Raw genomic sequence first — 26,248 nt, 5'->3', positions numbered from 1 at the left:
TGCAGTTGTTTCAGGTAGTGTCAGAATCCCGCTGGCCTTACTTACTACTTATGGCACGGCAGGCCTAGAACTATTCCCCACAAATTTCTAACCCGCTATCAAGGTTGTTGCTGGCATCCTGGGAAGGTGCTCGGGACACCCCCTCAACACTCCTGTAAAGCAACAGGAGCTGCATCTGCCAGTTATTTTCTTGGACATAAGACATAAAACACACTGCAGGCTGCTGTCTTCGGGGGGAAGTTTACATTGAGAAACAGCCTCGAGGATTGCTGTGGGAAACACGGAGGTGGGTATGATGAGAGCAGACTAGCTACAAGGACTTGTAACCACTTCCCTTGCATGAATGCACCACAGTCACTATTGGCCTGGGCCCCCCAGCCACCCCCTCGTACCATTGAAAAAACTCGGCTATGAAACTACTTTTTAAACCTCATTTAATAAAAGGGTTTTTAGATAGATAGAGGATATTAAGTAAATAAGTTACATAGTACATTACAATCACATCAGCAAGATTTCCTTTAGTGTATTAATATTTTATAAAAAAGCACACAAAAAATAAATTCAGTCCAGTCTATCACAACTGTACAGCAACAGGTAAATATATTTATATATGTACATTTTAAACATGTAACAGTCTTTTAAAAGGTGCCCTAGGCAGCAAACACGCAAAAGGAAGTGTCTGCTCACTTGTTAAAATAAAAGTAATATACTTTATTATAAAGCATTTATACAGTAATTACAAAGGCTGACTGCTCCTGTACAGTACACCAAAGCTTTGCTACAAATTTAAAAACAGAACATAAAAAGAATGAACACAAAAAAGTTGATATCAAATCTGAACTAAAAGGGGAAAAATACATGTGGAGAAGCTGCAGGAAACGTTTTTAAAATATACAATTACATTTCTATAAAAATATATGTTGTCTTTAATCTGGAGAAGTTAAGGTTTTTTCAGGCTCAGCTGTCAGCGGAATCCTAGTCTTGGAAAGAAAAATCCTTAGACAGCTGGGGATTCAACATCTGTGTCTTTCTAACATTTGACACGGGAGAGAATGAGGGCAAGGAAAGCAGCTGAATCCAAGTGACAAATTTACAGAGAAACTCACCCCCCCCCCCAGACAAAAATCAAACATCATTTGTAGACACTGCTTCTCTGTCTCTTTAAAGCTTTATAAACTTTCAGACATACATCAGAAGATAGAACAGGGAGAAAAGGAAGTCTGTGGGAAAACGTGTTTTAGAATAAGGTTTCTGGCAGAGGTAATCATGGACTAAAAGTGCCGTTGTATGAAAGCAGACAAGACTTCTATGGCTATAGTCCTCCCTGCTCCCATTTCTTTTAAAATAGGATATGTGTATATATATATATATATATATGAACTTTCTAGTCCGCTGCCTGAAAGAGAATTAAGAAGTGTATAATCACTGAGAGCGAGAAAGCTCACTCTGCATGGTTTAGGAAACACCTTTTAATTGAATGTTGATTTTACTCTAAGCTTGTTGCAATGCAAAGTGACCAAAAGCCTCAGTTTGATAAATTAGAGGGTATTAATAGCTAATTTGGACTTCACATTACACGTCCAGTATGGGATTAATAGATGAGTTACTTTTAAGCTTTAGAAAGTCTCTCTTTGACCTGCCTTTAAACAGCTATATGCCTACCTGGTCCTAGCCAGCAAAACACCAAGGTCCTGCACAGCCGACTGAAATTCAGTAGGCCTTCGACTTACAGAGTTGAGTTCTCTCAGATACTGTTATTACCTGTCTCAGTAAATGGAAAAACATCAAATAAATTAAAATGCAGAGTTGTTCTTGCAGCTAGACTGCAAAACACCTGTAGCTATATCAGATATGCATCAGAAGTGCATGCATGTATCTAGCAATTATATTCACACGCAGTCTTACAAAACTGAGATGCTGTTCCATGCAGATCACAAACCTGAAAGACTGAATCTATCCGTAAAGGGCAGACAACACAGGCAGAAGGATGCAAACAGGGCAAAAGGTGATCCGTCGCTGCATCTCCGCAATGCCCAATGCTGCCATCAAGACTCAAACAGGTAATGGTTTTGAAGTACAGCCACCTGACTGCTTGGGTATATGACCACCTGAAGCCTGATCTCACACTGTGAAAGGCAAATCTATTAGGATGCATTTACACAATTGCAGTCTGTATGTATTTGTTCCTATAGCAAAGAGATGCTTTGTTCAAACTCAGCTTAATGACTGAGCATATACTGCCTTTTTTCTAAATTAACAGCAAGCCTCTTTACTAAATGTAATCAATAAATAGGCCTTTAAATGATGGAAAATAATGAGCACAGGGTTTTAAAATGGACAAATCAACAGGACAGAGACAAGAATTTTGTATCATAGACAAGATTTAAAAATCATAATTGGAACAACACAGCCTTAAATTAACACTGTGCTGTAGTAAAGACCCACTCAAGTTACTTGTTCTCCTGCTAAGAAAAGTAAAAGATTTCATTGCAGATTAGACAAATTCCATTCAAATGCTTTGTCCTCAGCAACTGGGGGTTGGTTGGTTTGTTTGTTTTAAAACCATTCTCTGCCAGCTTTTGCTAGTAGGCAGGATCTAATTCAGATGTAGATGAATTCCAAACTCCTACTATAAGCAAGCGGGCAGCAGATTTGGTGGTGTTTGTTTTTAAACAAGACACTAGGGAGCATGTTTACTTATTACCATGACAGAAGAGAGCTCTTCTGGTGGCTACTAGCAATACGTAAACATGCTCAGAAAGATTTCCATTTGATGCCACTTGCTTGGAACATTTACCTGATTTTGGTCAGCCACGCTCACCCACAGCTGTCTGAGGTTATCCTCAGAAAAAGCCCTTTTCCAATTTTCTTCCAGTGACAGACCTCACAGTATCAAACTTTCCTGTTTTCTTCTACTGCAGCAGGGTGGGAGAGAAACAACCAGTACTAGATTCAGTGTGTAACAGACACACTATTTTTGGACAACTAAAGAAAACACCTTATTTGTTCTTATCAGCACCTCAATAGCTTATTGTTGATGAGAGGAAAAATTACTGTCATATCAATTTCCTATAATAGGGAGAAACAGTGAAAGACCCGGTCTTTGGAAGATTGTGATAGTGCTTGCATTCAAGCATCATCATATCTGAAAGAAGATTAAATTGATACTTAAAGCAATCCCATGATTTGCTCCCTAAATATTTGTACTTCATTTCATCTGATCAGTTGTCACCATAATTTGCTATGCCATATCTAAAACTACTTCAAGCTTGACGACTTGAGGGCCATGACTAAATGTTTGCTCATTATCACACAGGCATACTTCCAGATACTAAAAATACTAGAGTAAATGCAGGTAGATACAGAGAGCAGAAGAGTAAAAGGCAGAGAAGTGTCCCGATTTTCTGCCCATGAGGAGAATGGTACATTTCAGTGCACATCTCTCTGCAGATTTGCCTTACAAACACACATAAGTTCTTCTACTTTAGCATCCTATTTACTAGCTAGAACTACACCAGCTAGTCCGTAATGTCCCTCGCTTTTTTCCTAAGCATCTGCTCCTGACCACTGTCAGAAACAAGACCAGGAGCTAGACAGGGCTTGGGTCTGCCCAGTATGAACAGTCTTCGTTTTTTCCTAAGGGGTCATACACTGTTTGATTTTGCACTGTTTTAGCAAGGATAGTAAAGGCATTTTCCTAAGACAGTTTGTTTAATGTTATTTTAGTTCTCAAGTTTAATCAGATCTCCCCTCCAATCTAAAAAAAAAAGTAAAAAAAATAAATCTTCCATTTTTTCTGTGTTTCTCACTGTGTGCCAGTTCAACCTCCATCTCCATTTTGTACGTGTTTCTAGGCCTTCCCAGTTTCTGTTAAGTACCTGTACGCTGTTCTGCTGCTGCAACACGCTATTCCAGGCAAAGGCATTCATTCCGACAATATAACAGTAACTACATTACTTTAAGTCCTTTTTAGATATACTCACAAGCCCTGCTTGTTTCTGAACTGTTGCCCTGTAGTTCTCAAGATCTAGAAGCTACTGGTAGTTTCCCATAAACATACTTCAGAACTTTAAATGAATCATTGCTTTTTACTGGAATTAACCCCAGCACAAGCCAAGCACAAGGTCTGGCTGCCGCACCTACTGTCTGCCCTAGCACAGTGTGCTAAAGCTTCTCTTCTCTCTCAAGGCCCTGGGATAATGGCAGACAAGCATCCTCTCCAATTTACAAAAGCAAAAAGCTAACAATCAACACTGAAACTCTTAATAGGAAGACTGATTTGCTGAAGCTGCTTCTTAAAGATTTGTAGCTTTTAGTCCTTCGCAGTTTTTGAATGATTTTAACAGTTCATGACATGCCATCTGCTTCCACAGCCTAGTTAGTCAACCAGACCTGTGCATGTAGGGACATGGAACAGTCATCCAAATGCTGAAAGGAAACCTAATTTTGTTAGGAATGAAAAATACACCCTTGGCAGAAAATTGAACACTTAAAAGGCAAAAGTGTCAACATGGAAAGAAGTGCAGTCCTTAATGATACTCCTACTTGTTTTGTAAAAGTAGTAACTGTTTCTGCTACCAAGAAAAAGGATTCTATCCAAAGGCATATATATGTCAAAGCAAACATGGTACAACACACAGCCTCCCAGACTTGGAGGGTGAAGCAATCATGGCTGCATAAAACCACAGGGCAGGAAAAGATTGCCAGACGGCACACTGGAGTTAAAGCCACTTTCCATAGTCAACCTGGAATTTATCTAGCAGCATGAAGGGTCAAGATTATTTTTTTTTTTAAAGAAAAAATAAATAAAAATCAGCCGGTCAGGAACACTGTAGCTCATGTCCAGCAGCCCCCCTAGGATCCCTGCTCGGGAATGCAGGAGCAGTTGGCTCCTGCAGCACGGCCGCAGTGGCGCAGTGCCCACGCAATCTGCCGCAGCGCTGGCACTTGGCGGCTGGGGTGGCTGGGGGCTCAGCGCTGTGCTAAGCGCTGGCTAGAGGGAGGGAGCTGAGCCAGGACTGACCAGCTACGAAGCACAAGGAAGTGATCCGTTTCCTTGCGTTTTTACAAAATAATGATACATGTGGGCTATAAAGATGTACAGAACGTTCCTGTGCAAATCTAACATTTATGTCACCTGGACTACTTCTCTGTAACTCTCCTTCACCAGCAGGCTTTTGGTGGCTAGACTTTTTGGGCTGTTAGCATGTGTCAGTTCTGAAGGACGAATCGGCCTTTCAGCGGAGAGCAAGGCTCACAGCAGGACAACCCCGCGGGCAGTGCTGTCCAGCCACTGGTGTGGAAACAAGTGATGAGCTTCTCCTGTGTGTATGTACTGTCTGACAGGAGGTGTTTGGGAAATGAGGGCCCCACCACACAGGCTCCTGGTGATGGGCATTTCAAGGAATAAATGAGGGCTACCACAAGACAGAAACGGGCACGTTGAGAGGTAAAAGCCATGTAAAAGCCATTCACAGAGGGATCACTGCTGGAGACGAGAGTCCATTCCTCCCATCTCGGAGGTGCACACAATCCAGCGCACACGGTGGTCCTGGTTCATTTTCGCTAAACCAGCTTGCTCCCATTTATGCAAAGTCAAAACCAGCAGTTTTCATTTCAAATTGCACTTGTAAAGCCCAGACTACTTTCCATTGAGTCAATCAAAGGCAGACTATTTTGTTTTCCAAGATGAGACAACCCACAAGCTCTGTGGCTACTCTAATCCCACAGGATTTTTTTTATATCCACTGCTGCATTCTTAATGGCATAAGAGAAACCACCTCAAGCTTCTTTTTGAAAAATAAAACTTCCTCTCAAAAGGAAGAAGAGTGTCTTGCTCATCCCGCTTCTCATGTTTGTGAAGCAGAGGCCAAAAGCGCACACCATCTTTCCACAAAACTTGTTGGCTGCCTGAGTAAGTACTCAGAAAGGAAGGCAGGAAAGTGTAACAGGAAGGAGAACTTGCTGAGAAAGGAAACATCTAGAAATCACCAGTGTCACAGTAACTGGATACACTTAGCTCAGAGCAGAGCATAATTTTCTCACTTTTGTCTGGAAACTTTTATATTCAAGAGTCCTGTTATCACAATTCCTGTGTCAAGCACAAAAAGAAAGGTCTGACTGACCTGAGAGAGAACTTACTTCCACTGCAGGTGACATTGTTCCGTTACGTACGTCAGGTATCATTATAAATAGAATAGAAACCCCTTATTTGTTTAAAAAAAAAAAAAAAAAGCCAAGTTGAATCAAATCTTTTCATCCACCATTCCGGCTTGGTCAGTACTGGCAAGGTGAAGTGGAACACGTAGCATGAGGAAACAGCAGCACTGAAACTGAGACCTGATGTTCAGGTAAGAAAAGTGCAAGCAAAAAAGAGTGAGACCACCAAGAGGGAGGTTGGGTCCAGCCTTGCTACTCCCTCCGCTTCTGGTCTGCTGCTATATTTCTTCATCTGAGCTCTCGCTGCTGCTTCCACTGCTGCTGCTCCCGCTGTCACTGCTCTCTTCCTGCCGGGCCCGACTGTGGGCTGCTGCTGCCGCCGCTGCCTCTTTCTCTTGCTGCTTCAGGGCAGCTGCCTTCTTCTCCTGCTCCGCGTGGCTTTTCATGTGAGCACTGCGGCTCTTCACCTTGTAGAACACCCTGAGGAAGCACGCACGTACGTTAGCATTGGTGTCTCCTACAGCCTCCTTCATTAATTCTCCAAAAGAGCTTCTGCTGCTGCAGCCTCAAGTTTCTGACCTTCAGCACAGGAACTCACTTTGGCATTGCAATAGAGCATCTACAGCGAACACTCCTTCTGACTCGGCACTGCCAGCGCTAGGTGGAGTACCAGCGGGGATCCTGAGCACCCTCAAACCACTCGCTTTGTTTCTTTATGTGGCCATTTCCTCTTACCTCTCATTCAGCTCTTAAGTTTTCTAAATTCAGACGGGCAGCACGGGTACCCGAAATATGCATGTGCTGCTTAACACAACAGGGCCCTGGTTTTTAGGAATTCCCCCTATGCTGCAAAAATACAATAAACGTGGAGGTGAACAATGGCCAAATGCCACTACTCCTGAGCCTTGTCCACACAGCTAGAAACACTTGAGCTTCTTCCTCCTGACTTTGCACTTCTATGACCTATCCCTCCATCTTTCACCAGTAACTATTTGGCTTTTGCAGCGAACGCCATGAGAAAAGTTTAGACAACGTTAAGAACCCTTGTCTGCTTCTCCTTTGTCAGTGGCCAGGATCAAATCCTAGCTGCCCGACTTTGGGCAGCGCTGCTCAATGCCACATGCTGTCTGAGGGCACAAAGGCAGGGTACCTTGGCAGGGCCAGCTAAGTCCCAGCCCCAGCAGGAATCTGTCAGCACTCCTGGTGATGCACCTAGACAGGGTTTTCATTTCCTTGCCATGCCCTAGTTTGGTGCCTTTTTTAAATAAAGGGATAACCCTGGTATTACGAGAGACACTGTTGTTTGAAGAGTAAGCAATTTATGGAATCAGAACCATTTAGGTTGGAAAAGACCTTTAAGATCAGAGTCCAGCTGTTAACCCAGGATGGCCAAGAACACCACTAAACCATGTCCCTAAGTGGGAACTGAATTTTCTTAACATTTATGAATCTGTTGGCAACAAAGCTACAAGAACAACTAGAACCGTGTGAGGAAATACAAGTATATTTTACAGTCACAAAAGACGGGTGCAAGTTTAACCAGATGTAATATCTGCTGCTATATCAACGGTAGCGTCTTGTATTTCTACACCACTGTTCATTAGAAAGTCCTAATGTTCTTAATATGTGATTTAGCAAATATATAGAAATTACTTATTACAAAAATGTAAGCATTATAGAGGGGCAATATAGCAGCTGTTTGAGAGTGCAGCTTAACACCACATACTGCACACAGTTGAAATGCAGGTAGTGTCTCATTCCATTTGAGAAAAAACAGTCAGCAGCAGCAGGTAATTATCCAAGTAGTAGTATCTTAATATCAATTATGTAAAAATTCCTAATCTGCAAGTATGAGTAGGGTAATAAGTCATTAAAATTATGGCCAATGTCTCTGGCCTAAATAGAAAGAAGGAAAGCTCATTTGAGAATACACTTCCACAGGAGATGGCCTACTGCAGTCCTGTGACTATTGCTGGAAGCGGAGTTGCTCTTACCTGCCGCATTTTTTACATGGAAACGTGTTTTCTGTGTTCTGAGTTTTACTGGTAGCATCTGATTTTATCTTCTGTTTCCGCCGCCTCCTCTGCACTGGAGCAATAATGGGTTTTCGAGGCTTCACTGTTGTCTCCCTTGGCTTCCTTCCAATTCTGCCTGTGACAATTGCCTCCTGACTGCCCATATTTGCATCGTTGGCCTTTGGAGAGAGGGGACAGTTAAGGCAAACTGAACTTAAACCCACCATCAGAAGGAAAACAATGGCTGAGCTCCTGTGCTTCGTTTATTTAATTTAATGAGGAAGTCTTCAGGCTATTTCTCATCATGATCCTATGCACGCACCAACCACAAAGAATTATATTGGGTTTTTTTCCCTTACTCATCCCAGTTCTCCCACCACAGCACACAGTTTGGTTGCTAGTAATACTCTAAGCTACCGCAGCCCAGTCTTGGCTCTGGGAGAAGTTAGAGGTGGAAACTTTTTCTGTATGGAACTCTGCACCTGGTATTTTCTAAACTAGCTGCAGAGTGCAGGCGGCATAGAAAGCACAACACGCACAATGCAGCACTTACTATTGTTACTGCTACTTACTATTAAACCATCTTGTAGTGTCTGTTCATCTTTGAGAGGAACCGTGCTCTTCTTTCTGTTATCCACCCCTTCCTCTGCCTCCTCTTCTTCCTCCTCTTCCTCCACATGCCCCTGTTCTTCACTGTAAATGTCCCGTCTGGGAGGAAGAACACGTGCAAACCTATGGGAACTCTTCACCAGAAGATAAAAGAACTGTTAATTTTGGTGTCTGTCAGTAAATGTCATTACAAGACACAGGGCATAAGCTTCTGAGTCTAGACTCTTCCACACTGGCCAGACCATTTCTGCTTTTGATTTTACCAGCAAATGAGACAACACACAAAATCAGACTTCACACCACAGCCCAAAAGAGATGAGAAAAATTTAGGAAATTACCTTGATGTCAACTTCAGCTTCATCTTTCATAGATTTCTCATTAGCACCATCAATGTCCCCAAAGATTAAGGTCCCATTCCGACCAATTTTCACTTGTTTCTTGTATGTGTAGTAGAATTCCACACACTGAGCCACTGTTTTTGTTTTTATCTAGTGTTTAAAAAACAAAGTCCAACAGAATAGATGATTTCAAGAAGGCCTATAAATAATCACTAAAGGTGCAATAAATACACTTCATATTTTTCTTTTCTCAGTAGGCTCCATTCCATTACAGCTGCTGTTAGAGCTGCCTTTTCTGCATCATATTCACCTGCATGCCCCATCCCACAGCCCATCCCCTATTGCCACTGTTATTCACTGGTCACCACAGGACCAACTTCCCAAAGAGAAGCTGGTCAACGTAAAGGTGACAGAACCTGGCACTTCATAAGCTTAGCCTCCGAAATGTTCCATTTGAGCTGTCAGGCTTGAGAGAAGCCTTTGAGTTTTATGGGGGACCTTTATTTTCCAGCAGCACTTCAGAAGACCAGACCAGAATACCAATCCAAAAATGGAAAGTAAGTTTTGCAGCTCTTTCCCGTTTCGGACACATGCATTTCATACACAAACAGTGGTAGAAAATTATCAGTACAGACCTGTGACCATCTACATATTCTCTATCATTGATTTTCCTGAAGTTTTGGAATATATTCTTAGCTTCTGGGCTTTTGCAACTTGAATGCCTTTTGGGAATTTATTCAGTAAACACATACGCAGCTTTTGGGTTTGCACTCTCCTTCAGTGATTTCCCCAGCACTGAAGTGTCATACCTCGTGAAAATAGGCGGGAGGGATTATTTTTACTGTCATTGTCACAGAAAACTGGAAAGAGATCCTAAAAGATGCATCATTCACATACCCTTCTTTGGTCCTTTTCATCACTAGCAAGGATGTGTTTCTATTTAGTTTTATAAGCAAGCCATTTAAGCTGTACTGGAACACAACCAACGCTCTAAATACACCCTGTAGAAGTGATACCTGCAGCATGGACTACTGGAAGTAATGCCGTAAGTACAAGGGTTAAGTAAACAATGACAGCAAAACAAACACACTATTGTTCTAGCTTTCTAGTGAGATTTTATGCTGTGCTGGATGATAAAACTTACCCAAAATCTTTTTGAGTGCAGGAGTTAATACCACAGTTTCATAAAAATTAAGATTGAACTCCCTGTATTAAATGCTGAACGAACACATAAGAATGTATCCTAGCTGTCATTAAAAAACACAAAAGTAACTTACAAGCTTTTGGACCAAGAAAAAGTCTTTCTTGTAGATTGCAATGCCTTTGTTGAAAAGTTTTTTTTCAGTAACTTTCCACTTGTCTGATCCTATAGAAAAAAAAAAATCGTAACAGAAGCCCTTGAAATTTGAAATGTTGAGTCTTCTATGTACTTTTTTTTCATGTTTGCCTTAAATAAGACAAATAACACACACACAAGGGTGCAGTCTCTCACCATACCTAATCCAGCATAACTGTAAACTGCTGTTAATGCCTCCCCTACCGCTCCACTTCAGCCTGCCTCTCATCACTGTGTGTTAGATCCATTACTCATCCCCACCGGTTAACTCAATTCAGCTTGCAAAAACCAGTCAATTAGATAAATTAAGATGTTTTCCAAAAAAACAGCAAGGTAAATAGACAGACACACTTTCTGGTGGCCCAGTCATAGGATTTTATGCAAGGGAAATGGTGTGGCAGGAAAACAGCATCTTCCCCTTCAGCAGCAATCCACTGTACTTGAAGATTTATTACATCTCAAATATTCCTACTGTCCTAGCACCCTCCACTCTAATAACACACACATTTTGGAATCTCCTCCTGTCTTATAGATACTACTCAAGTACGATTTCTCAACGATTACAGTAGGAGCGTGCAATAGTGAAGAAATGTAATTTCTACAGTTCGTTGCACAGCTAGTAGATGTCTCTCCACCACCTTACATCAAGTCTTTCAGGTGGCTAGGGCCACTCTAAATCACCGAAGTTAATGTTACATGGCTAGCTATTTTCTAATTAGGTACAAGGCAAAACAAAGGCCGTTTATGGCACTTAAGATTTTGCAGAAAGGTTGACAGACATCAAAAGTTGGCTGAGGTTTCTACTTGAAACTCTTGAAAACTCCTCCCATGAAACTTCCTCTTTAACTCCACCCTGGAAATTCATGCCAGAGAGCCTGTGGTTCTGAGGTTACCACAGCCTTTCTTGTATGTACTAGCTATCTTTCTGCATTCTCTGTGGCTTGATGTAAGAGATCATATTCCCTTTTCCCCATGAAGAAAATCAGAACACACACATGCAAATTCACACATGCACATGTTCTGAGAGGTGCAGTGTTTTTTACATTAGAAGTGTCATAATTTGCACAGGCAAAATTCCTGGCAGACCATCGTTTGGCTTACCAGGGAGAACAGCGGTCTTTTAATCTTACTTTAATGTTACAGTGTTTCTCAAAAGAACAGAAAAGAATAAAAAGATTCCTTTATGATAGACAGGCAACACAGTTATTCTGGTTAACAAACCTGTGTAGTGATAATCTGCCAAAGGGTGGGTAGGTGATCGTACTGGCCTCTTCAATAGCAGTTTGGTCAAAGCTCCCTAAGATAAACATAAAAGAATTAATTTAGTGTTTGGGGTATCCAAAACAAAGATCAGACAATTGTTAATCCTCTCCTTTCTGGCAAGCTAACTGAAAAGAACGGTAGCACAGTTTAACATCTGGGACAATTTTAAACATCACATTCTTGACTATCCACCGAGTCTCACAGGTGAGTGGTAAGCTCCCAGCACCCCTTCATGTCTCTGTGAATTGCCACTTTCCAATGCAACCACCACAGCACTGGGAGAGAGTTAATTCCATAGAGACCATGCAGCAATTTCCTCTCATTTACTGAAGGCTTAAGTTACATACTCATATCCAAAACCACTGCCCTAAATGATGTCTGTCTCAAACATTCGAGTCATTGTGATCTTACCTCATTTAACTAAGCAGTATTTCAAACTAAACAGGGCACTCACATGACTGAAAGATTCCTCATCAAAAAAAAAAACCCCAAACCTCTCAAGCTGCTTTTTACTTTGCATTGAAATTGGAAGCGCTTTCAAAGTTAGCAGGAAGGAAAGAACGGAGTCATGCTTCCATCAGCAATTTACACCACCCTAACAGTGAGCTCCTGCAGCCAGGGGCAACCTTGTGCCTCCCTAATGCCAGCAACAGCATTTGCAATGGTGGCTGGTTTGGGGAACTTACCTAGCAGAAACCTAACACATACGCACAAAAGTTACTTTTTATTTGTTCTCTTCTCCAATGTAGGTCAATACAGTCTCACAATTGTCAGTGCTGGCACACCACAGGGGACACGAAACAAGCAGCCAGGCAAAAAAGGTGCGGGGTAGTCCTGACCACAGGGCTGATTTATGCCAAGTCAAATCACTCACAGAACTAAAAAAGGATGACAACCCTGTGCCGTACGCTATGCTCTGCTCTTTCATGTTACCTCCAGGGGTGTCAAAGGGCATTCACGAAAGTGTATCATGTCTTACAGTACTGATGTAAAATTAGCAGCACAGCCATTCTATAAACATGCACAGAGAAAGTGCTTCCAAAAACTAAGAGGAGCAAGACACTGCGCTTCGTCTCAACTTCAGCTCCAGCTTCTTATTTTTCCTTCCAATGGTCATCTTCCCAAGAAGACAACATTTAAGATTCATTTAGCAGTCTCAGCTTGCTCACCCTGGTAGACTACCAGTCTGTTGGTTAAAAAGCCAAACATGTCAAAGTTGGAAATGTGCAACACAGTAATCGAACATGGCGCTGTACATGAGGCAGAACCCACTTTAGGAACATCCAAAAGACACTAAACAGTGGGAGCCATGTGCATAGGAAGGAGTTTGCAAGGTTCTCCACTCAGGAATGACAGGTTACCTGGCCTTCATTAACATCTTTGACCACATCAAGGTGAAAAGCTGGGAAGACTCACCAGAACGCTTCCCTTTGCTTCATGTAAGAAATGCAATGCCAGCTCCTGGTTGGTTCCAGCCCCAGGAAAAATGCTTGAACAGGCAGCAGCTAGCAGGTTTTCCACTATTTCCACAAAGGTACCAAACAAATTCAGATAAGAAGATTAAAATGGATTTTCCTACAGGCTTTGCAACATTAATTAGCTCTTTTGAAGCAGGACTAGGCATAACAGCAAGTAAAACTCTCAGCGAAGTTGAACGCCCTTGCAAAGTTATCTGGGTCAAATTTGAACGTAAGAACTGATTAGACCACAAGGTCATACAGCATTACTCTGCACGCAGCACTTTTTATACAGGGAGTTTTCTGCAAATCTCCTCCCTCCTGTAACGTCTTCCCATCTCCCTTCACCTCAGAAATTTCCCAAATTCCCCCTTATACTGTGAATTTCCATTTCCCAACACACTTTTTTCCTCCCTCTCATCAGAAAGATTTCTTCCAAGCCTGCCTACTTCCTCTTCCCTTCAGGATTTACACATGCTACAATCCCTGTGCACCAAGAGCTCCCCAAGTCTGCTACTAGCCGCTTCCTTGTCCTTATTTCCATCTATAACTTGATTTCTCAAAAATGCTATTATGTGTAGAACACCCCTTGAAAATACAGGAATTGCATGCATATGGCATTCAAATGTTAGCAAAAGACAAGGAAGCTTCACTGAGCAAATGCTGCTCTCTGCCTGACTAGTAACATATGGTCCCATTTTATCTCAATTAATAGAATTCTCTCTCTCACACACACACACCCCGCCCCATCAGACACAACCTGAGTTTTACTCCTAAGACTGTTTTCAAGACCACTCGAACTTAATATCTCTGAGCTACCAGTTAAGTAATAAGTTACACATACAGTAGATATGTGGTTTCCCCTACTACAACTGTGACAATTCAGTCCTGTTTACCAGCCTTCCACATTCTTACCATTCTTTTGGGTGACTTTGTTGGTTTCCAGGTCACCCCATGGCTGCCACACCAGCTCTGCTTTATGTTCATCAGCTGCTGCCAGAGACCTGTCTTGGAGCGATGGGATTTCTGCCTGAAAGCGAATTCCTACATTTATTCGCCTACAGAAAACGTAAAAAGTAACGGTCAGGCCCCCTTTACAATATCCAGGCAGTCTCCATCTCTGCTAGAAGCGCTAATTGTGAAGAAACTGAAATGCAGCAAGCTCTTGCATATAGCATGAACAGCTTTCAGGCGTTGTAGGTTACATCAATAAGTATGACTCAAAAGGTGAGAGGTTTTACATTCATTACCAGTTTCCATTGTCTTATCAACAACAGTTGAAACTGGATTTAAATTAGGATCCCCTAATAACCGCTCAAAGGTCAAAACCTGGGGGGAAACAAAAAATATCTGTCCAAGAAGGGGTTCCCCTGGATAAGTGTGAAATTAACCAACAACTAAGAGATCAATTAAGCTATTTTCAAAACAGATTTATACACCACCAGATGTGCTTATTTCCATGAATGGGCTCAGTCTGGAAGGGATCTGCAAAAGTGACAAAGAATAATCTGGGTTCATTCACCATTGAAAATTTCCTCAGGACAGCCTGCTGTCAAAAGTGCATAGAACAGCTTCAAACAGGAGGGTAAAAATGGAAAAAGGGTGAGAAAAAAATATATTGGCAGCAAACGCTCCATTCAATTTTTAAAATACAAGCAATTTTGAAAGAAAAAGTAAAAAAATCTAGTATTTCTCTGGGGAGAGTTTGAGTTAAACATCTCCAACGTTACAGGATACACTGCCGAGTCAGAGCAGGTTCCTGCCTGCACAGTCAGCAGTGCAGAGCCATGTGGGCGGTTTTATGCCATATGGGTGTTTCCATGCCATGCATCTCCACGTTTAGGTTTCGCAAGAGTTCACTAACCTAAGTGTAAGAATGAATTGGAATTATCTTGTTGTAGTTCCACAGCACCGAACTTGAGCTGATAACACTCCCAGAGGGTCTGCAAGGGCTGTGCAGAGACATTTCCTACTCTGCTTACGTTTAACAGGACCGGCGCCAAGCCTGAGCTTACAACTTCAGCTTCAGTATCTCCAAACTCTGTTCCCTAGTGCTGCTGGGTCCACATATGTCTGAGCTTTCCCAGCATACAGCCAGCTAAAAAGACTAATGAGGCTTATTAGCTCAGGTCACACACACTGTATGCAGCCAGTTGTAGTGCTTTCAGACTGAGCTAGCCCACGAGGGAGCAAAGTCATGTTCACAGTTATGCCGCAGCTAATAACCACATGGACAGCTTGCAATCAGGCCAGTTAACGTGAGAGCTAACTACATTTTTCCATACATTTTGGCCTTCCTCTAAAGAAGCATTATTTCCCTACTCTGAAACAAACATACAGTATACAAAGAAGTGTTTGTATACAACAAAAAAGGACAGATTCCCCTTTAGCTGACAAACAGTATTTCAGCCCAGAGACAGATGGGCACTAACAGAGAGCAGTTAGTATCACCAGAATTACAAGGTGCGTTTGCCCATATAAATTTTATCTACCTTACTGAATAATTTTTATGAAGACAATTTATATTTTGAGTCACTGATAGGAATTGCTTTAATGTTTCTAATAGATACATCAACTGTACAGGGAGCAGCTCGAAGGTTTAGGAGGAAGAAAGGAAGCACATTTACTACCAGGCTAAGAATCTACTGGGTACTTACGGTTCAATGCTGACTGGGGTGGCTTCCCCCACTACTGTAAGAACAGGAGGGGTAACTTCTGAACTATCTGCAAGGAAAAGAAAGAACTGCTCAGACAGCTCATCTTCACATCTGAGATACACTCTTCACACAGCTTGTAAATCTAATCCCTTTTTGAGAGCTGGATAGCTATGTAGCTATACACTAAGGGAGTTTAAGATAACCAAGAACGTACCTTCCAGTCACCATCTACATCTCAGTAATAACTATTTACAGGCCCTTGGTTCAAGATAATGACAATCTATTAAAGAGAAACTGGCTTTTCCATTCCTAAGAACGTCAGTAGGGGGTGTTGCAGATTACTTGGAAATGCGTCTTGACATGTGTGCCCAGATGGAAGCAATATCGCATTTCCCCCATCCTAGCTCCCCAGACTATGATGGAGTTGTCCCATTTCCACATAACCACACTTCCTAAAGTCATGATCTTCCTCCTATCACTCCACAGCTCCTAATCATAAATTAACCACGAAAGGAAGCATAAAGCGGAACTTACTTGATCTAAGAAGAGTTCTGTGAGCACTTTTAGGAGTCATGGGAGGTGGAACTGAATGACCGCTTGAAGAGAGGATAGCATTAAAATATAGCCCAGATCCTTCTCTCACAGGACTGAGAATTGGCGGAGGAGTGTAAGGAGGTAGCTCAAAGTTCCTATCCGAAGGATGATCTGCCAGACGGACAGGTGACCTTAAGTGGCTCTGATATGGAGTAATGTTAGAATAAACAGGTGGTGCAATAAAGGTGCCAGCTTTTGGTGGTATGAAGAGGGGCTCAGGCCTTGGCCGCTGCTTTGGTTTCCGGGCAAAGCCCTCTGCTTCATCCTTTGGAACAGCATCTTCATGCTATTAGAAAAAAATTACATACTTAATTTCATTTAAAAATCTCAGGAAATTTGAAAAACTTCAGCAAGATTAAAACATCCCTTCGTGGCAGCTCAAAATCTGGACAGGACAGTCAGAGGGTGCCTCAACAATTAGCACAAAGGGAATGAGGGAGGAAGAAGATGGGGAATGGAATGGCCACAGGAACTATTAGGTAGCAACACTAGCTCTGAGTGCTTATGAGCTATATTTTACGAGAACTACACATATGTCCAGTTCAGCCTTTGGTTGGAAAGAGAATGACCTCACGGTAGCTTTAAAAAAAGGACATAAAAGTGTAGCAGAAACCTGGTACAGAGACAAGGTCACACCAAATAGCAATAAGAGAACAGAAGGCAATATAACAATATTGTCTTAGATGGTCAAGAATTTAAATGCGTAAGAAACTGCCTCAGATGCCTGTAATTTCTTTCTTATCCGAACATTCTATTGTACTCCTGAATACAAAAGACAAAAAAAACCCTGAAAAGTAAAACCTGACTCAACAGCATCCCACTGAAGGAGAACACTCAAGTGCTGACCTTCAGAACCTCAGTAATAGATTTCAATTGCTTGAGAATAAATCTTCACTTTGTATTTTATTCATATACAGAGATATGTGCACTACTCAGAGGTTATTTATTATTATCTGTGTATGTCTGGAGAAAGCTGTCTTTACTTGGACAGCAATTTATTCTAGTGTTATTGACCATCTGACTTTATTCACTATTTAGTAGTGGGGCAATGCTTTGTTGTACTAGCATTAGCTTTAGGTCATGAAAAGCCAGTGATACCCACATATATGGCAATATTATGATGAAAACAATTCACAGTACCCAGACTACATCCATTCCAAGTTCAAGCCCTGAAGAGCTTATGGATAAAAACTATGTTATTAAATCTAACAGATTTGGTTCACCCTTGATTTCTTAGTCTATCCATACCTGATTTGAGGTTTCCATGTTAGTATTACGATTAGATCGCCTCCGAGTGACTATCACAGAAGGCTTGCGTTCACAAGGAGCTCGATCGTTTGTTTGGCCTCTCTGGAGTTTTCCATCCTCAGACTTTTCCTTTCCAAGGCTCTGCAAGTCAATTTTTCTCACTGGCACAGACACAGGAATGATAAGAGGCACAAGGCTGTTATCTTCCCGGGCTCTTTTGGGAGCTGGTGAAGAACTGGCAAATTCCACAACACTTTTTGCAGCTGTAGGTCCTGGAGCCATTTGCATACTCTTCTTCTCTTCTGAAGTATCCAGTTCCTGAGAAGACAAATAGATTCCTTAGAAGTTCTGTAGCACTTACATAATAAATCAGAGAATATCTCACCTTCAGTGTGTATCAAGTTTCTCAATGCAATTTCCAAGCTGAAATGGGTTTGAAAAAGTCTTACTGGAGGAAACAAAAGCATACTTCACAAAAGTGTTACCAAAATTTCTTAGGATTACTTTAGGACTGACTGAAGTCTCAACTGCTAGAATCTTTGTATAAATCACTCTTCAGTATCACTTCACTACCTATGGTTTGACATATTATTCTCCAGATATATTTTTTTTGTGTCCTGCCATATAACTTCCAACAAACATTCTTTAGTTTTAGTAATGATCAAAAGCTGCAGGTTATTAATTTCAAAGATTGGACCTCCATTCCAGGAAAGACCAAACCATGATAATCTTAATTAAATCTCTCATACAAAAAAACAGAGCTAGCTTTTTTGCTGCATTTTTTCCAATACACACAACAGAAGCAACTTTCCTTATTATAACTGGAGCCTTTCAGGTTTGTTGTCTAACCAGGATTGAGCCTGAAGGACTTTTGCTCAGCAGAATCAACAAGGCCTAACTGCAAGTGTGCACTTCTTGCAGAGACAGCTTCCACGTCTCTGCTTTCTTTTACTCATGGAAACTCTAGAAAAATGAGCTCCAAGGAGATGGGAACGGAGGGTGAGTTACTGAATAAACACATGGGTACTGTAATACCAAATGGTTTCAGGCACTGTCACATCAGTGAGTTCTAGTCCCTCAAATGACTATCCACATATTCATTCCGCTCTCAATTCAAAAGCGGTTACCAGCTCACTTAGAAGCCAGATGTTAAACTTTTAAAAACACCTTTCTTCAGGGATGCAAAAAGTCTTCTTCAGGTCTTATGAAGTGCAATCTAGAAACTGTAGAAGATGCTCCTTTTGGTGTTTCAGAACTTCTCTCCTGATGCTCTGTTTCGAAAGACTTTGGATAGGATTAAGTATGTAAACTCATCCTCTGTCAGAGCCACAATCTACTGAGGAATCTACCTGAACATCTGTGTTTTGTAGGTGGAAACTAAGGCATGCCATCTCTCAGGTATGACAAGAGGTCTCCAAGCTAGACTTCCAAAATTTTGAAGGTATTTACCAAAGTCCTCAAAAAGAACCTATTGTGTGCCATTAAGAATACCTAATCCTGATTAAAAAGCTAGCATAAGCAGGTTCCATCCTAAGGATTCAGACACATCCCCAGTCATTTCACTGTGGTCATAGATCAAGAAAGCTGGTTTTACTGATGAGCGAGAGAACACACTCCAGCTGGCCCTCAAAGAGCCAACCCATGATAGCTAGAAGGACATGAGACTCAAGTCCCACTCTGATACTATATTTATATTGAGGGAAGCACAACTGTATTGTCACAAGATGCGTCAGAGCCTGGAGTTAAGCGCTCTGGCCTCTCTCCGAGACTCCTGGTAACTTTTATTACTTTCGTAAGTAAACAGGTCCACTCTGAAACACTAAGCCTTCAAGAAAAAGCTATGTGCTAAGCTTGAGCAAATAAAATCAATCACACTAAGAAGATTTAGGACTGCCTCCTTCCAAGACCTTTTATTAGACTAAGGCTAAGTGTGCACTGAAAGGTTTGTCCTGGAAGTGATACTTCAGTTTAGAAGTCTGACTGCTTCTTCACAGAGACTGAAGATACCTGCCCTCACCACACACAATGATGGAACACACAACTGAAGAGTCACAATTGTCATCAGCTGCTCCAGATTGCACTGCAGAAGGCATGAATGAGCTCTCGAGGACCTCCCTTCACTCCAGGCTGGTGACATGCACCTGTATTTCCCCATGAGACTATCAGTTTTGTGTTTGGAGGGCATTCATCATGCTGACAGATATGTCACTACACACCACTGCCTCTAGATAGTAAGGGGCTCTTGCAGATTTTTGTAGCCTCCCTCCACTACTTCAGGAAAGAGACTAACAAGGATGCCTTTCCCAACATATAAACAGGTGATGGAAACCAACACCAGCTTCGACTAGTTGTGCCCATACCTGAAAAAGCAGCTCACATACGGCTTATGCTGACATACATGGGCCTCCATTCATCAGGGAAATTTATCCTGTTATCACCTTCATTACTGAAGCCTAGTTAAACATCTGGGAAAGCTTTGGGATCACCTTCTGGCGGTAAGATCCATAGTCAATAGTTTTGCACCACTGCTCAGAGCAGTGCATTCATACTACATCTAGATCGCTGCCAAGAAAAGTCTTGGGTTTAATCAGGTTACTTTTTTCCCTCCTGACGTAGCTGTTACTAGTGCAAGCACTGTGGCATACTTTCTGGGTATCTGAGAGGCTAACAGCAATCAAACACGTAATGACAACACAAATACATGAACGAGCACCAATTCTGACCAATCTACAAACCTCGGATATGTCCTGTGTGCTACACAGATCTCTGTAGGTCAAGAGACATGAACTAATTTCCTGACCACAAGGAGGAAATTATGACAGGTAGTCACACAAAATATATCACATTTCTCTGGCTGAATGATCAGTTAACCATGTTCCTTTTATTTTCAAGATTAGGAGGTAACCAGCAAGGACTCTCCTTCCTTGATGATGGGAGAGAAATTCAAGATAAATGAGGAAGGAGGAGACCTGAATAGTTGTAAAGACAGAGAGAAGGCACCACTGAGAACTTAATATAAGCAATCGAGACACTCTTAAAGATGCTCTGGTCTACACCAGGGCTTTTCTGGTCATGAAAGATCACACATACCTAAGGTTTACCAAGAGAGGACACAACTGATTTTGGAATTAAGCTATTTGCTCCAGATCCCTAAATAGTTTGCTTACCCCTGAGCATAATCAAACAGTTAAGAGAAAGAAGTCACTGAACAAGTGACAGGACTTTCATTTGTAAAACTGCTAGGGGATTTTCAGCTAACTCAGCATTTCTGTTGCTGAATTTAAAGCAGGAGGGCTGCTGGATAACTCCAGTAAGCACAACTTGTTGCACTTCCACTTAGACTCTTGCATAAATATTGAAGGATGAACTAGTGATCAAGAGTCCTCCAGAACACCCACAGAAACCCATCAGAGTCTTTTTGGCACTGATCCTTTCTATCCTTCAAGTGGTTTCTAAAAAAATTTAGAATTCACAGACAAAACTCAATTGCGATAGCTGGAAGAGCTGTTCCAAGGTCACTGCTGTGATCAGACAAGAAACCACACCACCCTTCTAGAAGTACCTGCCTGTACAGTGCTTTCTGCCATCATTCTGCATCACCTTGCTAACAGTAAAGGCAGCTTCTCTTTGCAGTCAAACTGAAGCTTGTCCATGGAGGAGGTAAGTTCAGAACTGCAATTTCTTTTTTTCTTTTGTATGCAGCTAGTGCCTTGTCCTGTGCCAGGGGAAAGAGCCCAGGTAATTAAAACCTCTGCCAACCTTCCATGAAGGAATATCTAAATCCAGGCAACCTTAAGACTACCATTTCAGATCTAAGTTTTCTGCACTGTTAAAGAAAACAAATTACACTGCCTTTTTGCATACAACAGTTACATGTGAAATGAAACCATAAAACAAAGAGTTGAGAATTTGCTATGGCCTGTAAGCAGCAGTAAGCTTCCACCTCCTGAAAAAGGCAGGCACAGTAAGATGGGCAGTTGTGGTGCAAAGCATCAGTTGTGACACTACATGTAGAGACAACTACTGCTGTTGAAAATAATGTTTTGTATAAGGTACACACACCTACGTTGCAATGTTAAACCATCTGGTTCAAATTATGAACATATCTTCTTTCATCACTAATTTAATCCTATGGCCTTCTTACAAGCTTTCCACATAACTTCCACTAGAGAACTTTCTAGGTTTTTTATAACAGAAAGACACTGGTAAGAGAAGCAGACCACTCTCCTCCACTAAACATGTTTCATTTTTCTCCCTCACGTGATATCCAACCCCTTGAAAGATGTAAAATCCATCAGATCTCAGGTAAGAGCTTTAACATCTTTCAAAACCTCATCCTGAAAGCCTGAAGAGATCTAAACATAAAGAGGAGTTCTGCTAGAGCCATCATAGAAGCAAACAAGCTGCTTGCATAACTGCAAAGAACAAAAGAGCATCTGTCAAAACACTTTTTTGATGGGTCTTTACATTACAAATCAAGCTGCAAACAGGCATGCCTTCAAACAGCCAGTTTCTTGCTTCACCTTTCAGGGCCTTTTCCTAGATGATTTATTAGCTTTTTCTTGCCACTGTGTTGGTGATCAGACCAGAATGTGAATCATAGACCTTCCTGCAATAAAACCATACAATGGCTGGGAGAGTACAATCAAATAGCTCACGTTGCTAACTACTACTCATTTTTTATCAAATCTGCTTGTTCAACTGGAATTAGAGCAAAAAAACCTTGAAGACAGCGCCAACAGTCACTGGTTGCTGTCTGCTGTACAAGAGATGGAGCAGGCTATGGATAGTTGCCTCATTGTTTATTAGTTCAGTTCTTTCACTCAAATAACCCATCCATCTAAGGAAGGGATGAGAAAAAAATGGCCACAGACAGACTAGGAAAAAAAAAATATGACAAGGGAAACAGAGGGAATAAAATTACCTTCCCTTTGTTGTCTGACTGGACAGCAACTCAGGTGGGGAAACCGTAGGCAAAAGTAGCTCATGCTCTAACACCTGTATTTCAACAGCCTCTAGCAACAAGGCTTCTGAAGAAAAGTGTATCTTTACTTTTCATGAGACACACTCAATGAAAGATTACTCAAACCACAACTGAAAGAAAACCTTAAGAAAAGCCCTCAAGAAATCCTCACCCAACTGCAAAAGTCTCACCACTTGCCTCCCCTAGGCTAATTAATATTGAACGTTGTCATCTGGCCATATGGAACACATACTGTTCAGTTTAGACTGACGGGAAACCAAAAGGATGAAAGTAGCGAACTACCTAATCGGCCAACCCTAATTTCTACCCCATCAAGCCCTACAGAACATCTACAGGCAGACTCTGTCCTCAGGTTACCAATCTCTTAAACATTTGCTTCAGGTCATTCCCAGAAACAGGATACCTGATCAACCTTTGTTATGTCTGGTATAAGTTCTTCATGTAAGTGAGGCTTCCTCAGGCTTTTAATATTTGGGAAATACTGAACATGTAACTTAGGTAATTTTTGGATAGCACAGTTTAGAAACACCTCAATAGCTAAAACTGAGAAACCGGCAGGTGAGCAGTAGTCTTTTAATATAAAAGGAAGATAATGGTGTCTTTTTACCAATGTAACAAGTGAACCGCTTATACTTGTCTCTAAATTCCTGATCAGTTTAAGGCTTAAGCTGCAAATGTCCGTATTTTGAAGCCCTGAGCTAAAATCACATTCAGTATTAGTGAAATAAAACTGTCCTTAGGTGGTTTCACTGCACTAGGAGGTGTCTGTTCTCCCGCATCTATGAATTACAGAAGCTGAATTTACATGCCACCACTCCAGAGCTGCCCTTGCACCACTACAAAAGTTCTTGCATCAAGGTACCATCCTATCCTGCATATGTCCATAGGTTCACTTCATTTCAGCCCTATTTTGTCATCCAAAACATACTGGTAAGGATGTATACCTTACCTTTACATTCTGAAGAGAAGCCAGCTCAACAGCTTTTTGGGCCAAAGTTAACAAATTGGCTTCTTGGGAAACACGCCGTCTGCGCCGCGTACTCTGGATTACACCACCTCTGACACCCTGAAAATCATTAGTTCTCTGAGTGGTTTCTTCAGCTGCTGCTGCCTGTTTCTCCCCATCTCTACCATTCTGGGCTGTGGCTTCCCTGTCTGTTTCCATCTGGCACAGCTCACTGTTGACCAGGACATCCTTCTGGCCCAGATCTATTCTCTTGGGGTGTGAATAGCTACTTTTGTTGTGGGCCAGTGATTCAGGTGGCTGCTGTAATGGAACTTCTTGCTGATGTGTTTGCCAGTGATGCAGAAATAAATTGGTAGGTTGTTCTTCTGTCTGCTTGGAAGCCAGCACTTCTCCTGTAGATGTCAGCAGGACACCTTCTTTGGAGAGTCTCCGTGACCTTCTTGGAAAGGGAATCTGGGTCTGAGGTAGCACCGTCGGTTGGTTCTGCTCTGTTAGAGCCTTGAATAGCTCCTGGTTCCTCTCTGTTTGCTGAAACTGGTGTGCCATCATGTGATGCTGAGGTGCTGCTGCTGCCACATGAGGCTGTGCTATGGAAGTTGTTTGCTGCAGACCAAAGGCTTGTGTGGCAGCCTGTTGCTGCTGCTGCTGCTGTTGAGGATAAAAATTTTCAAACAGTTGTAGCTGGGGAAGAGCTTGCTGTTTCTGTTGGGCGGTAAATGCTGGACTGGAAGAAGCTGGAGCTTCTTGAAAGACATGTAATAATTCAGGAAGACCCTGCTTTTGGCCTTGGTGACCAAATGCTAGTTGGAAAGGCTGTAACGGCAGACTTTGATTCTGCTGCTGCTGCTTCTGCATCTGATGAAAAGAATTCATCTGAGCTTGCTGCCTAACCAGGGCTTGCTGTTCCAGCTGAGCCTTCTGGGACATCATCTGCTGGACAGCATCTCCATACAAGTCAAGCTGTGACACAAACACTCCTTTCTCTTGATTTCTTTTAAGGGCTTCTGGGTGGCCATAGAAGCCTGGGGCACCAGCATTGGAGTGGGGCCCTTTTGGGTTGCCCGCAAAAACCATACTGTGGTTCCACATCGAAGGTGGAGACTGCCAGTGGCTGTCACCCCTCTCTGGCAACCGGTTTCCCATTAGTGAATTCTGCCATTTGACAGCTGTTACTGTCTGGGACATCATCATTGATTCTCCCCTATCTTGATTGTAAACAGAGTTCATCAAAGCAACATTGTTGGGGGCACTTGTTAATCCTCCTGCATGAGACATCTCCATAGTTTGGGAGACAGGTATATTCCCTCCATGACCATAGAACTGTCCTTCCTTAAGCTGCTGCTGTGGTTCTTTTGATGACACATTTATTTCCTGGTCATTAAAATAGGCAATTCGTTTTCCAGTCCTTTTGCTTGAAGACTTTTGCTGAGCTTGAAGATTCATGGTTCAGTTTATTCTCCCAGCTGCACGCACTGTATTTACAATCCACCCATCCCTGAGGCTGGGGGAGGAAAGGCACGGAAGTTTCTCTTTTCCATTCAGTTCTAGTAATAAAGGGCAGGAAAGAAGTCCAGATGAAAGTGCATCCACTTCCTCTTTCTTTGTGTGCTTCTCTCACTTCTTTTCACTCTTACCCTTTGTGGTTCAGAAGTCAGTAGGGTCCACTTAGTTACAGGTCCTGAAACAGAGAAGCAACTGCAATGAATCATCAAAAGATATAACTGGTATATAAACTCTCACGCGATAAGCAACAATGCATATGTCTGTCCCATTTCCCATGGAAACAAAGATCAGGATAACATGTGTAAGAAGTAATAGAACTGACCTGCTAGAAGCATGTAAAACAAAACAACTTAGTTTACAAAACAGATATCACACTGTATTTGCATGATGCAACTCCCAACTGCACGCAGACTTCTGACTAATCACTTGAGCTCATCCCGAAGGTTTTTCTTTTGAACTCCCTCTCATCTGGCCAATTACTTCTACGGCTTCCTGTAGCCAGAATAATCTGGTTTTAATCTGAACTCAAAAACACAACACAAAAAAAATGCTCGTGACTTGCCAATAAAAGAAAAATAACGTCTCAGGCCGCATTTCCCAAAGACATCTAAAACACACACATGTACGTGATAGCTGCAGCCAAACACGTAGCAAGATGCTGAATTCAGTGTTGTGAAGGAAAGGATCAGGCAGCAGCAGCCCATCGTTCACACCCCTTAACCCAAACATTACAGTTCCTTTCCAATTAAGAACTGCCACCAAGCATCCAAGCACTGAAGACAGGGCCTGTTCAACCTGTTGCCCTCTCAGATGCTTTCTTCAACAGCTGAAAACAACTGCTCCTGCTCAGGTCACACTCATGGAAAAGTAGTGCAGGCAGATTGTTACAGCTGCTCCAGGGCACCAGCAAATATCTGTTAGTGTAAAGCTACAAACATAATAGGAGAAAGCCTTTCCAGAACAGGCAATCTAGGACAACTCTACCCTACTCTTCCACAGAAAAAGCTATCCACAAACTTAGGCTTTAAAAGCCTAGTTTGCAGGATTAAAGCCTAATGTATTAACACATACACCATTGTTTCTATTAGGACCTAAAACCTTCTAAAAAGTTTACTTTT

General features: G+C 41.9%; 1 protein-coding gene across 2 annotated transcripts in view; it reads right to left on the bottom strand.

Annotated features, from left to right (window-relative positions):
- Positions 1 to 417: 417 nt before the first annotated feature.
- The window catches only part of MIDEAS (mitotic deacetylase associated SANT domain protein), a 54,739-nt gene continuing 28,908 nt past the window's right edge, over positions 418 to 26,248 (bottom strand). For both annotated transcript variants that reach the window (XM_040601588.1, XM_040601587.1), the window contains 12 exons: positions 23,610 to 25,305; positions 17,677 to 17,994; positions 16,369 to 16,714; positions 15,835 to 15,901; positions 14,093 to 14,235; positions 13,137 to 13,240; positions 11,679 to 11,754; positions 10,399 to 10,487; positions 9,122 to 9,271; positions 8,747 to 8,917; positions 8,154 to 8,353; positions 418 to 6,639 (listed from right to left, as the gene is read on the bottom strand). In XM_040601588.1, the coding sequence (XP_040457522.1) occupies positions 6,438 to 6,639; positions 8,154 to 8,353; positions 8,747 to 8,917; positions 9,122 to 9,271; positions 10,399 to 10,487; positions 11,679 to 11,754; positions 13,137 to 13,240; positions 14,093 to 14,235; positions 15,835 to 15,901; positions 16,369 to 16,714; positions 17,677 to 17,994; positions 23,610 to 25,070 (3,327 nt within the window). In that variant the 5' untranslated portion in view covers positions 25,071 to 25,305 and the 3' untranslated portion in view covers positions 418 to 6,437. The remainder of the gene's footprint in view (positions 6,640 to 8,153; positions 8,354 to 8,746; positions 8,918 to 9,121; positions 9,272 to 10,398; positions 10,488 to 11,678; positions 11,755 to 13,136; positions 13,241 to 14,092; positions 14,236 to 15,834; positions 15,902 to 16,368; positions 16,715 to 17,676; positions 17,995 to 23,609; positions 25,306 to 26,248) is intronic.

Source organism: Falco naumanni, chromosome 7 (genome assembly GCF_017639655.2).
Source record: "Falco naumanni isolate bFalNau1 chromosome 7, bFalNau1.pat, whole genome shotgun sequence".
Taxonomy (NCBI): Eukaryota; Metazoa; Chordata; class Aves; order Falconiformes; family Falconidae; genus Falco; species Falco naumanni.
The sequence above is the reverse complement of the archived record's forward strand: the minus strand, read 5'-3'. Positions and strand labels throughout refer to the sequence as shown.